Consider the following 14,911-nt stretch of genomic DNA (forward strand, 5'->3'; position numbering starts at 1 on the left):
TGATCTAGAGCTCTTTAATCACAACTTAAGCAACTTAGAATTAGTAGCAACCATGACAGCTTAATATTCCCAACAATGGTATTAAACACTGCAGAAAAATAACTTAGCTAACTCTCAAAGTTAAACTTATTCAGAGTTGTTTTTTGATCTTGAGATCCTTGCCATCCATGGCACTTGCTCTGATGTCTGTGCCCAGGGGAGGATGGCCATCCCCTGAGTATGGGTGACTAGTTTCACCCTTTCCCCCTTTACCACCACCCTCCACCTTTTGCTGGATGCTAAAGGAAGTTGAGGGAAGCGAACAAGGCCAAGAAGTGACAGGGGCATCAGGATGGAACGGAGTTCTGCACCTCTTAGTTCTCCCTCAACTGTCACCAGCATAGTATGAAGACGCGTGCACACACATACACACCAATCTGCCTAGCCCCAACACACATGCACAGGCACACACACACAACAGCTGCATGCCCACTTTTAAGTCAGGACCATTGCTCACTGTCACCTATTGTCACCCTACCGCACAGAGAGAAACACAGACACTCACAGTGGGGAAGGTGTCTGCTTTTGGTTTCTTTTGTCCGGCAGAGCATGAACCAGGCACAAGGACTGACATGAGACAGAGAGGATGAATGTGCTGACAGTCAAAAGAAGTGAGGTATATGGCGATATATTCCATGCCACGAGACGTGACGTTACATAAATTCTCAGGAAGAGTGGGGATGAGAAATCTTTAAGTGGAGAGCATATATTAAAGTCTAGGAGCACGAACTCTAGTTGAGGATATGAGTGTACACACATACGCACACATACGGTTCATCTTGACTATGATGGAGAGCAGCTCTGGGGGAGGGTACTCACCATGTTATATAATCCTACAGTAATCCCTACTGATTGTTCAGTATTAATATCAGATAGCATTGTCACTGATATTACTCATGCCTGCCAAAATAATATAATGACATCATTAGTATGTATCTGTATGTATAGATTTACTTACAAGCTGGACGCTTTTGAGTAACGACAAGGCATTTTTTGTTTACACCACTAATTTCTTTAACCACATTGCATTATCTCCAGTGTATCCTTTAGACCTTTCCATCATGTTGTATGCCTTTGATAGATAAACGAAAAGGCAAGAAAAGGGTTTCAGGGTTGTTGTTTTTTTTAGCACTATGCATCCTTCCCTGCATGAGTTATGTATCAGTATACTATATGGACAAGCCCTTTGATCTGTTTGTCTGTAGAAATGAAATCTTCAAAGTTAGAAGAAAATGGAAACAGTGTCTCGAATGTGCATTTTCCAGAAGCTCTTCACAAGCATTCTGTATGTTATGTGTTGATTCTAAAATATGAATCTGAGTGTCTCCTTAGTTAGAATAGGCACCATATACCACTAATGCACACATTCATCAGAAATGAATCACATTATTTTTATAGTTGCATGTTAGAAAGCATACAGTATCAGGCCTTATGTCTGACACAGAAACCTGTATCAGAGACCTGCAAGTGCTCTTTTATCAAGCATAGAAAATGATAGCAGAGTTTCAATGTGTCTTCTCATTCAGAGTTAGGAACTGCCTTGTGGCTTTGAATAAACACACCTTAACTCCACAGGATGAATATTGATTGCCTGGATCAATAGTATCATGTGCTGCCATCTGCAGCTTCACACATGCAGGGTCATAACACAATATATAAAAGATAAAAGCCAAGTGCACCATTGAGATTCCATTGAAAAGCAGCCCTCCAGTGCCCTGCACTATCACCCTCAGAGGGCACTTATGAAAACATCCTCAGCCTGGGGACTTCAATTCACAAATACTTTGGGATAATACTGTAGATGCAATGCAGTGATATGTCATTGTCTTCCCTTGTCAGTGCCTAGGCTTTTATTTTTATGAATGTGAGGTCAGATTGTGTTTTGATGTAGTAATAAATGGGACAGTGATATATGAGCCATTTGGAAATAATCCAGTAATAGCTTTCACATCCTTTGTCTGTCTTATCCCATCTAGGATATCATGTTAGTTCACCTTCGTCATCATTAAATACAAAGAATAAGTAATCTTAGAACTCTGAACATTTAAAGGACCAATGTGTAGAATTTAGTGGCATCTAGTGGTTAGTTGCAGATTGCAACCCCCTCATGTCACTCCTAGTGCAGGAAATATAGGGATCAAAATTTGCTAAAGAAGCTGGCCTAATGGCATCTTCAAGGGTAGCACTGGCATCACATATGCTAGATAAACAGCCTAATAAGCCACACCATCCCACCATTGCATAGCTCCTCAAGGGGATCGTTTGTTTGTTTGTTTGTTTGTGTGAACGTGAGATAGAAAGAGAGATAAAGGAAGTCGGTGGCACAGCTTTTGACAGCTGCTAAACATTGCATGGTGGAGTGTGAGGCACCAAAAGTCACGGCAGAGAGAAACAGCTGCTACTTGTTTGCCCGCAAGGCCAGATTGATACTGCTGGTCACCATTTGTGTGTGTGTTTGTGTGCGTGAGATATTGTTAGAAATAATAAGTGCTAATAGCCCTCATTTTATTCAACTTTTTATGTCTTTTGATTGCTGAAATCAGGCTCTCTGCCTGCTTCACACACACACACACAAAAACACACACACACACACATATACATATATATTTGAAGGATCATTTTATCTCATATGGTTACCTGTGCAAACTCTCAGCGGCAGTGTTACTGTGTAATTTTCCGCTCAGCCGGTGTTCTTGCATTGGTAGTACGTAAAGGGGACGGCTCAGAGATTTTTAGACTTGGGGGCAGCCACTCTACAATTTCTGTGTCTTTGGTATGAGCTTATATGTGAGACACAGATTATGTGTGTGTGTCTGTGTGTTTATGTGTGTGTGTGTGTGTGTGTCCACAAACGGGAGTAACAGGGTCATGGCCAGTGGGCCAGGTAATGACTCTCCCACTGGCCCCTCCATGTGGATTTCTGCTCTGTGGACCACCACTCTTAATGATAGCACATGGGGGCACGCTGACTGTTGTGTATGTGAGTGTGTGCGTGTGTGTGTCTTTGGTCACACGTTTGAGTGAGAGGATAGAGCAAGGCTGAATGTAGATGTGTGATTTGACTGAATCTCTGTGACACAGCTCTTGCTCTACAGTACGTTATGCATCCTCAGGCTATTAGTATGTATAGGATTCCATATAGTGTCTGATGATGCATGAGGTAGTATGGTAATTGGGTTTCAGTTACACCATAAAATGCCTGTTTGTTGTGCAATGATTTACCACAAACAGCGCTGTAACAGCAGGAACCCAGTTGTGTAGTATACACCAAATACTTAAAGAATCTTGTAATTTCATAGCAGGAGAGGTTTATTTCTTTTGTTTGTGTACAGGAATATGAATGCATATTTTTTGTATATTTATTATGTGTATATATACATGTGCTATATATTCTTTTTGACATATATCTGGTGTGTGTGCGTGCATGTGCTGTATGTTCAGGTGTTTGTTTCCTCCAGTGACATGAGCATTTAATAGAGCTGAGCATGGCTGGACCTCGGCTTTGTGGGAATTTAATAGCTTTCATTTCCCAGACTGCTTGACCTTCTCCATGCCTCACATTAGCTATGCATTACACCTGAAGTCTCACATGGCCAGATACATCTGCACCCTCTCTTTAGTATATTCTTTCTCAGCTCTCCCCTGAGCCCTGCAACCTGCGCCCCACTGATACTCGACTAGTTTCAGCTGCAAGCTTGGAGTTATACTATCAAAATACCAGACTACTCTATGTTTGATACTGTCTTTGACACTTTACTTTGTGTTGCATTGAAGAGTGAATTTTATTCTTTTATATACTCTTTCTAAAGTTTTTGATTTTTATAATTTGGTATTATTATGTAATCAGAAGAAGGTTCTGTTTAAGTTATTATTCTCTTTGTTATTACTGTTTATGTAGTTTACAGGGCATGTCACAGGGCTGGCATTGAATTAGAATCAGAATTTCATGTTTTCTGCTCTGTGTGCAGGTACTTAACAGAATAGTAAGTTCATTTTGTATTCTAAATAGTGTAGTAAATGAAATCATCAAAAAGGGATAAATCATGATGAATATTGCGTGATGAAATATATTATCCACAAGACCATCTAGTTTTGAATGGCAGTGACTGCCTCATCATCCACAATTGCAGAGGCTAAAAATCCTTGTCTGCCCTTTTCTCGGCCTCACTCTAATTGTGTCACCTTATCAAAAGCTCTGAGAAACAAGAGTGCAGATTAGTTTCCATTCAGGGCCAATCTAATCCTTTCAGCTTGCACTCTCATAATGTGTCATTGCCAGTCAGTCAAACAGCACTGCACAACAACAGTGTTTACTAGCCAAATGAATAGATGTTGGACATCTAATTCTCCAGAAAGAAGATGGCCCCAGTCAGGCTTTTTATGACTGTTATTTGAAATCTAAATCGCTTTGATTTCTGGTTCTCTAAATGGCCTATTCTTTGATGTTTACAAAGGGTGGGATTGTTTCATATTGTTACAAACGATGCAATCTTTTTTTCTTTCAAGGTCTGTCTGGATAGTAATTGAAAACAATTATCCAGTGCTTTGCTCTGATAATACCCACCTCTTACATCAGCTAAACCATGTACGCCAATATCTTCAATATCCTTTCCACTGGAGCCCCAAATCAGCCAGAGCAGCTACATAAATTCCTCTTCACAGTGGCGTGGACGTTTGGATTAATCCAAATCAATATGTGTACATGTCTAACACATTGGTGAGGGATTCAGACTGGAAGCAAGACCACATCTTAAAGGAAAACAGATGCATGTTAGCTGATATTCCCCACTATAGCATGACTGTAGGTTTTTAGGATACAGTAGAATGATCATAAACTTGGGTGTATGTCAGGAAAGAAATCAAATAAAAGTAGTGTCAGCGATTGAAGAAGTGTTTCCCACAATGGAACTATGCATTTTGAAGATGAAACACAAACCAGAAAGTCCAGTTTGAAGGCTTCCCGAAAGCCAAAACACCACACAGTAGACCATCCTACTCTCAGCCAAAGTGAAGAATGACAGAATGACAGTAATTTTCTTCTTTGTCAATGTTTGTGAGGTAAACAGTGTGTTGGCAGATGGCAGTGCATTGTACCACAGACAATTTGACTCAGGACCATTTTTTCATACTACTCTGTATTTTGTCGGCCTTCTACTGCACCATTGTGGTGGTGGCATTGAACTGAATGAGAAAACCATGTTTTTTGTTTGTTTGTTTGTTTGTTTGTTTTTTTCAGTATTGCCATTGTCCAACCCCTAGGGAGGTAGAGAGATTCAGAGAAAAGCAAAAGCCTCCCTCTTCTGCTGAGTCACAGTCCCTGCATGGCCTGTGTCTGGGATGTCAGAGCTAATAATTCGACCTGTTGGCTGTCTCATCCTTCCCAGCAAGTCTGTGACCTTCTGACTCTGAGAAAGAGATGAAACATACAGTCCCTGCAGGGCTATATGCCATCTCCAGACAGAAACAGGCCATTCAGGTTCCTATAATACAATGTGCTGGCTTGCACTACCACCTTTATTTATCACTAATATAGCATAAAACAAGTCTGTGAAGAAGTATATACAGTAAAAGCTGGAATTGCAAACATCATGTCAGACTAGAGGGCTAGGCCTGCCTTCGTACAACGAGAATCCTTATGCATAAACATTATTTATAGTCAGTTGGCTATTCGCACAAAATCAAACATTTTATTTATTTATTTTATTTCATAGTATTAGCATAGTATAGCTGAAGGGTCCAACAAAGACATAAGTGAAGCAGGAAATCAATCCACAAGTGTTTGCAATCACTGGTCTTTTCTTCAGATTGACGTTCTTTGTTGCAGTTGAGCAAAGCCATTTGTTTGTTTGTTTGTTTGTTTTAATGAAAATTTCACTGTGCATTTGCATAACAAGCTAAACAAATTGGCCCCTGTCCACTTCCTAGAGCAAGTGATATACCCTCTCTCTAATGATAATATATTAACAGGCCCCAGTCCAGTCATGCCAGGTCTAGTTGTTGCACTCATTAAGTCACACTGCCTCATTATGTCGTTTTAGCTTGTAACTATATCAAGATACATTATAAAACATAAAAATTGTGGGCTGTAAATCTTTGCAGTCATATTTATTTCTCATAAACATCGTGACTCACACACATAAAAACCTAACCTAAAATGTTATTTGGTGTGAACTTGACATTAACAAGTCTTTGCATAATGTTTACTCTGCTTATTTCTGTCACACAGCTGAAGTGAAACTGTGGTTGTGTCAAAAATCACCCCCTTTACTCATTTTCTATTCCCTATATAATGGACACTCATGAGCTATAAATTGAGATTTTGGGCATCATCGTCATCATTGTTTTGCATCATCTCTGAGAGGTGTAAAGTCATTTAACTTTTCCGTTCTATTGTGGAATCTATGGAAAAATGATGGACTGTAAATGTAGGGCCCTATGTATTAAATAGGAGAATCCATTGACATTTGTAACATTGTTAAAAACAAAAAATACAGCCTTGCAAATAGAGCCTTTCTCAACAGTGTGTGTATCTTGCACGTCTAAATAGGATGAGAGTTATTTTATAAAAATGAATAAATAATATTTTTATTCAATATTTATGTTTTGAGCTGCCTTTAACAAAAAAAAAACAAAACAGAAAAACATTTCCCCTAAGCTCCATCCCTTTTACAGCAATTACAGATTTGTCTTAGAATATGGACAGGAATACATTACATAGTTTTTTCAGAAAGATCAATAAAAGAAATGCTGAATGCTGAGATTGTATTGAGTTACAGTATGTGGAACAGAGGCTAGCCCGAAATCATAACTTCAGCAGTTATTCTATAGCATCATTCCGGATGTGGCAACCATAAACACTGTACAAAAGTGTACAAAAGTGAAGCAGTCATAGTCTCATATGTACTCTATACTGCATTTTACACAAGATAAAGGATGAAATAAGAGAAGCATAACTGTTTAAAAATGAGAAACTAAGATACAAGACACAATCATATGTAAGTCAGTTAGATCAGCTGTACGAAGTCTGACAATTCAATTCAAATTTTAAATGAACAAGAGTTAAATAATTTACTAATATTGAGAATGATCCTTCCCTAATTTGTAGGTGAGCTAGTGCATATCATCCATTGACAAGATAATAAACAGCACAAAACTACAACCTGGAAAATTACCAATGAATTAGAATGAATAGCATCTCATTTACACTGTCAACAAACACTGCAAATTGAGAAATGTTGGTTCATGACTAGGGGCTTTTCCTCTTGAAGTTTATCTCCATATTATTGGTCTTGTATGACTGCATTTGATTAAAGCTAATCTGAGGGCATCTGGGTGCCTTATTCCTTTATTAGGTGCTTGATATTAATTTATTGTTATCAGTATCCATTATTTTGTTCTTTGTAATTTCTTCATATCATTGTTTTGCTATGTTGCATCCTCAGGGAATCAATGAAATGTAGCTGTTAATAAAGATATTGAAGAGAACAGCATATAGCTGCACTGTGTAGATATATCTGTTTGATAGAGAGAGAGAGGAAGAAACTGACTGACTGGTATAAACCTCTGTTCATCCATTTATTATTCAGTTGTAATGATTCAGTCACTTATAGTGGTGATTCACTAGGAGAGATTGTGCCAGTAAACACAAATAATGCATTACCGCTAATCTTTTTGGCGTGAGATTTTATGTTTTCTATCAAAATACTGACACTGTCCAAGGAGTGAGCACAAAGAAAAACATAATAATACAAATATTCATTAAAAAACACATACAGGCAAGCACATACAGAAAATGTCCCGCTGGACCTCTTTCTATGAATGCTATTCTTTCATGTGTGTAAATAACAGACCTGTGAGTATGCAAGGTAGAAAACAGTGTGTATATGTTTATGTGTATGTACGTGAAAAGTGTGTATTTGTGGGTTTCTGTGTACTGTTTGCCTGGGGGTACTTATATGATGTGGTCTTATTAAATCAGTGCTAGGAAAGGAGGAACAGACAGAGTGATAAAGGAGCACAAAGGAACTCGAAGCGATTAAACCCCTACTCAAACCGGCTTAGCAGTGAAAGCTTCACAGAAAGCCAACAATGGTTGCCGTCCCTTTAAATCTTGCTTCTTTTTTGCTTTCTTTTCCTCTCTCTCTCTCTCTATCTCTCTCTCTCTCTCTCTCTCTCTCTCTCTCTCTCTCTCTCTCTCTCTCTCTCTCTCTCTCTCGCACTATTTACCCCTCCTCCTGTTCACTCCCTCTCTCAAACAGATTATTTCTTTTCTTTTTCTTTATGTCTGTCTTCTTTGCGGCACGTTAGGCTGCTTAACTTTACAATACTCATGTCAGGTCAAAACCCACCCTCCCTCAATCTCCCCAATTCTGGATAAAAAGCGTCTTGCTGCATAAGGTATTACTGTATCTCAGACGTCAACCACCTCCAAAGTCTTTCTTTCATCTGTTCATTACAACCTCTTCCTTTCTTTTCATTCTTTTCTTTCTCTAAAGGAGTTTTAGGCCACTCTATGGATTTGCCAGGTTGTTAATTGCACAGCAAGTTTTTGTCTAAATCAATAGGGGACTTGCATAAGTTTATGAGGGGATTAGAAGAGAACAAGAGTGAGTGAGTGGGTGTGTGCGTTTGGGGAAGAGTAGAAAGTTGAAGTTCTATCGCAATTCTGCCCTTTTGAATTCTCACCGAATTTCTCACGAACATACATTTATGAACAACTTCAAGCTTAATGATTGTTTTGTCAGCTGTAATATTTAACATTGAACATTTCCTCTATTAATCTTTGGTGGGAACGAATTGAATTAAAAACCCATTTAGATGTTCAGACTATGGGGAGTTGTCCTGTAGTATGTCAAAGAATAGTATTCGGAACAGGAGCCAGTAAATTCCTTTGACAACACAAAGGGTCCAGTCCTCTAACTCCCCAAGCCACTGTAGTAGACTGGATTAGACCACCTGGTGTGGTATTAAGAGATGAAGGAATCCCCGACTCCCACCAACATCCACATCTCCACCTGCACTTGGCATTGCCCATGAATGCCAGTCATTAAGACAGCATTACAAAGACGAGGCCTACCTGTTTCCCAAGGGACCGGCTCCACTTCCATGTATAGAGAAACCATTGTTTTAAATGCCACTGCTCCCGCCTCCTGGAGACTGGGTTTCCATTCACTGGCCACTGTAGCTGGTGCACTGCTAGAGAGGAAATATGATAAATGTATCTAACTCCGTTTGTCGGGGAGCGGCGGGATATTCTCTTTTTCCCAAGTGCCAACAGGTGGGAAGGGGTAAGCCCTGGTCAGGTTACTAGATTCATGTGTGTATGTGCATTTGTCATCCATGAATAACACCCACTCTCTTGTGCTTTTTTTTTTTTTTTTTTTTCTCATCAGAGCCCCGTCGTTTCGCATCAGACATCAAGCAGTGTGTGCGTCTCAGTGTCCACCCAAACAACATCTCAGTGTCCCAGTTTAGTGTCACGGTGAGTGGAAACAGATTCCTCATCTAAACTAAAGTACAAACAATAACCTTTTTTCTAAAGGTCATGTACATTATTTGCCTTAAAAGTTTCCTCTGATTGCAGTTTCATATTTTTCATCTATACTGTCATTATTTTTATTGTTTTGCTTGATCCATTTAGAGTCAAATTTTAATTAGAAGTGATTCAGTATATTTTTTGTTTTTTGAAGAAACACTTCAGCAAGCATTTGTTTTAGTTGAGCCATAAACAGAGAGGCTAGCTGAATTAGTTTCGAGTGAGAAAGTCTTGTCTGGCAGACTGACAACATCACACACTCAAAAATAATTTGTAATGCAATGTAATTATGCTCTAGATACTGATTAGTAGCCAGTGTTAACTCCATAATTCTGCTTTACATCACTTTGCCGCCTGCCAGCAGACATCCTTCAAATCCTGACTTCACAACTTTCAGTCCTGTGCAGTGAAATACTCTCCCAAACAAATGTCAACAATCATTAACAGCACACAGTTTAGCTCAGCTGTGTTTATTGTGATTGTTGGCAACTAAATGCAGCACTTTTTCCCCAGGACATTTTCTAATACAGCTGCCAGCTTTAAAGGGTCTGAATGGTTTTTGATTGTTTAAGTGTATTGATTAGTGTGCAAGGAGGTGTGATACATTGCAACAAAATATGTCTCTGCAGGAATTGAAGAAATACAAGCACGTTTTCTTTAGTTGCTTTCCATAGATTTATTTTCCAGCAGAGTCTCTGTTTGCACTCATATCTAGAGTTTGTTATATACACAATACAAGTGCTATGTAATTTCCTATATGATACTATGTGCTGGTTATATAAAGACCCAAATATCTATATATTTAGCTGCATTAGTTGCATTTGGGTGAAAATAATCAAATGGAGACCTGTGGCTGTTGTCTCACTTTATCCCATTGCACTTCTCCATATTTCACCTCCACCAAAGGCCCATTCTGATTTGAGTTATTTTTCATTGGGACAGAAACAAATGGCTTCTTATTGTATGTTTTTAAGTAGCTCTGTGTATGTATGTGTCTACACCAAAGGTGTTTGAATTTCTGCATCCCCATGAGAAATTTGTGTTGTGTTATTTTATATCGTCCAAAGCTTGTTTTTTTTAATTTATTTTTATCAAATCTCAGTATGTTGAAAAATAATTAATTTCAAAGGTTGTAACAGTGAAAGTTATGAAAATCCCACTGACCTTAACCACTTTAAGTGATGTCACATTTCAATCCCATTACCTATTTGATGATGGTTTGGAAATGGCTTTGAGTCTCAGAGACCAAGTGCATAAATATCCAATGTGATTTTCTAAGGTCAAGCCTGAATGACTATTCTCCATCCGTGTTTGCTCTGAGTGTCACATGAGAGGTGTTGATTTTCTGAGGTACATCTCTGCATCACTCTAATGATATTCATGGGGGGCGTGTGCCTGTGTGTGTGTGTATGTGAGAGTGAGCCTTTAGAGAGTGTTTAACCTTTTCCCAGTGAGCAGGCTTTACCCAAAGGCTATGCCACACATCTCCCATCCAACTGATTGCAGGGCAGAGGCTTCTGCCAAAGAGACAGGGGCTCCTCCTTGACCTTTGTGGTATCAAATATTTGTTTGGAAAGATAAACCAAGTCATTCTCGAGAGTAACAGAGACACTCCACTGTTGAAATCAAATCCATTTTAAGAAAAAAGCTGTTATTTTCTTTACATTTTATTCCATATGGGCGTGGACGTGGGCAGATATTTCTGTTAACATGAGTAGGTTATTTACATATTTATGCATCCCTGCTGTAGTTGGGCTTAGCCGTGAGTCCTCTAAATGTAATTGAGGAAACTCAAGGTCTGGCTGTAAAGGAAAAATAAATTAAACTGAGGAGAACAAAAAGGTGGGAGGTAGAGTGAGCAACAGAATAAGAGAGAGGGAGAGGATATGTAAGAGATAGAAGCACACTGTCCATTTTATGTGGGAAGCTGTGTATCTGTTAACACAGGCGCTGCCGTCTTTTCATTAAACAGCAATATAAAAACAGCGTAGGTCACCCCTGCTCTGCCAGTGAGGCAGCTTTCACATCACATAACAAGTGTACTATGGACCACGCTTCAAATCAATGCCTGGACCAAGGCCTACTGCAGCCACACTTTTCCATCAATATGTATATATTGGTCTTGACCCCACTCCAACTGCCTCCACAGCCCTCTTTTCTCTCTCTTTATTCAAGGACAGTTGGGTTTTTTTTTCTTTTCCTCCTGCTCCACCTGAAGCCATTTTTTGCTGAGGTGCAGAGAGAGCTTACGCAGCATTTTTAAATGAAGAGGGAAGATTTGCATTCTCCAGTCCCCTATTCCCTCTCTGTCCAGTAGCCTGTATGCCTGCACTTTTCTCTTCTCCTTCCACTGTGTCAGTCTTCTCCTCCATCTTCCTGCTATTTCTGTCCTCCTCTCTTTCTCTCCTGCCTTTCTCCATCCTGTGCTTTGTTTTAGCCATCTGCATTCAGTTGGCTCCTCTTACTACCCATCCTTCCATTTACCTTTTCATAACTTGTCAGAATTTCTTTCACACTTCGTCCCACCTTTTCTTGCTGAGCCAGAAAGCCAGAACATCATGATGGAATGTTCAATCTATACAGCCCATAGATGCCACAAGGCGTTATGAGAGGCGGCAAGGAAGGTAGTCGTGCTTGTGGCCATCAGATACTTTAAGATGGCGCTAGTTTTCTTTTCGAGTCAATCTGTCTTTCTACATCAGAGTCTTGTTTGTATGTCTGAGCGGGATGCATCAGATCACTGAATCTCTAACTCAAGAGTCCCCCTGTCTCTCCTCTGGCCACTGTCCATCCTGCAGATGGATCTTTACACAGCTCAGAACTTGCAGCTGTGCTTCTCATTAGCAACATTGTGTTACTGTCTCATATTTGAAGAACATATTGGCTTCAAGATTTAATCTGAAGTGCTCACAGATGTGGGAGTTTGAGCTTTGTACACTGTTTGTAGACCTAACTTTGTATTTCATCTCTAACCATAGTCACAGAAATAAAATGGACTCGGTCAATGATTTTCTATGTGTGCTGTCTTGAATGTGAAACTGAATCCTCCCTACCTCGTTTTTTTCCCATGGTTCACCAGAGTATCAAAGCTACTGATCACTTTCATGAGCTCATTTCATTATTCTTTTATTATACTTGCAGTCCATGCAGTTATTGTAAATTGAATATTTAGTATATTATTGCACAGAATACTGACAACTTTTAACACCCTTTTTCTACCTTCCCTTCTCTACAGTTGGTGTTAGAGGCCCACAATGTCCCAGAACTTTCTGCGGGTGTCAACTGCACCTTTGAGGACCTGGCTGAGATGAATGGCTTGGTGGAGGGAAACCGCATCAAGTGCTCTTCACCCGCTGAGAAAGAGATGCCACGCATTATTGTTGACAAAGGTAAGGGTGGACCTATTTTTTTCATCACTGGGTACATGACATCTACACTTTTTATAATCTGGAGGAAGCCTGCTGTCAAATACCATTATTTGTAATATCAAGAACAAAAAGAGCCAATTTCAGCATCAACTGCAACTGTAATTCAACATTAGAGCACATGTTGAATACAAACATACATGTCTGACAGGGAGCTACGCATTCATCTGAATGTTTCCCCTTTAGTGAGAAGCACAGTAGTCCTAGGGCCATGAGTGTTCAATGAATTTTAGTTTTCGCGTTGCCGTCGGCAACTCAGTAGACCTTGAAGCAATGCCTTAGGACATGTTTAGTAATTGAATGAACATGCTTTGGGATTTATTTACAACTCAGAGTTGTATACTCCAGAGGGAGTGATGGGACCCCAGTTAACCCCAGTGCAAAAAAGAATATCTAACTGCATACAGTATTTCAGCTAATTTAGTGCCTGCAGATTACACTATCCTTTCAGACGGTGTCACTGTTTCCAAGTGGCAAACAGCTAAAACATTTCTGATGATACTCATTCCACAAGCAAAGAAGAGAAGATGTATTTTTCTCTCACTACTTCCCCTGCTCTTAACCTCGCCTCTCCATGGTCGACTGAGCCTGGTCTAATTGAACAAAGCTTCCATCTGGGAGAGCCTGTCCCCAGGCAGCCAGTCCTTCATCACCAACACTCATTGTGTCCCCATGTTAAAATAATAATGATGCCATCTCCTTCCATACTTCCACAAAAAGAAAGTATGAATAATGAATGAAAAGAGAAAATAGATAGAAAAAGAAGGTGATCCATCAATTATGCTCAAAATTTACACACAAAGGAATTCTGTTCCTGAATGAGTTTAAACCCCATCACTGTTAATGTAGTGATTCTAAAGAAAATTATATTAACCTTGAATTGTGTGTCGCTTGTAAAATGTTATATATCAAATCTTTTTAGATATTGGAGCCAAAAACAAACCTTAAATATAGTCTTTAAGGTCAGTGTGTAAGATTTAGAGGGCTCTATTCACCGAATATGACAATAATATAAATAATATTAATACATATGTTTTCATTAGTGTCTAATAATCTATGTTTTTGTTATCTTAGAATGAGAATTTAATATCTACAGATGAAATTAGTCAAGGGATGGGAGGGGGTTGCAATCAGCAACTACTCCGCTAGATGCCACTAAATCCTACACACTGCTCATTCAAGTGCAGAGAGCTGAAATGAGCAGACAATGATGCAATAACAATGCCGCAGAGGCCTTTCAGGTTTCAGCTTTCCACATGCATGAATATTCACATTTTCCTTCATTTGCTTCACACACACACACAGTACCTCTGCAATACGGTAATCCACAGATAGACAACATACTGTACAGATGTAAGGCTGACAGAGAGCCTGAGGGGTCTTTGGGGAATTAAAAGTGTTTGTTTAATGTTTGCCATGTCAACTACATGTAAAGCTGGTGAAGCTGCACTCATCTAAACTCCATCTTTTGCTTAGTCTTTATCCCGCACGGCAAAACGCACCTTCTCCTGTTGCTGAAAGAGTAAAATATTCCACATTTTTGCATATATTTGAACTTTTCATCCTCTATTTTTACTAGTTCTCATTAGTCTAAGCTTGGTTGAAAGAGAGAAAAGAAGGGAGAGCAATGGATGGAGTGAAGGGAGAGGGAGGGATAGATAGTGTGAGCAGGCTTCAAGGTAACATTTAGGTGGCCTAATTAGGACAGATCCGTTGTCAGCGGTGCTTTACTGTGATTGATGAATGATTCCTTCTTTGTTAGAGAGATGGAGAGAGACACACGAGGGAAAAGAAGGAGTCACGGTGTGGAAGGAAGCGAGGAGACCTGTGGGTAGAGATAGAGTGGGGATGAGAGAGAGAGGTACAGAGGTAGTGTAGCGCGAGAGTAGTTAGATGTGTGGATGTGCTGTTG

The 14,911-nt window shown here is 39.5% G+C and overlaps 1 protein-coding gene across 1 annotated transcript in view; it reads left to right on the plus strand.

Moving 5' to 3' along the window:
* The window catches only part of plxna4 (plexin A4), a 212,906-nt gene that overhangs the window by 142,717 nt on the left and 55,278 nt on the right, over positions 1–14,911 (plus strand). The window contains 2 exon segments of the mRNA XM_027272145.1: positions 9,434–9,520; positions 12,810–12,963. Of these exon segments, the coding sequence (XP_027127946.1) occupies positions 9,434–9,520; positions 12,810–12,963 (241 nt within the window).

This window comes from Larimichthys crocea, chromosome XX, assembly GCF_000972845.2.
Source record: "Larimichthys crocea isolate SSNF chromosome XX, L_crocea_2.0, whole genome shotgun sequence".
NCBI lineage: Eukaryota > Metazoa > Chordata > Actinopteri > Sciaenidae > Larimichthys > Larimichthys crocea.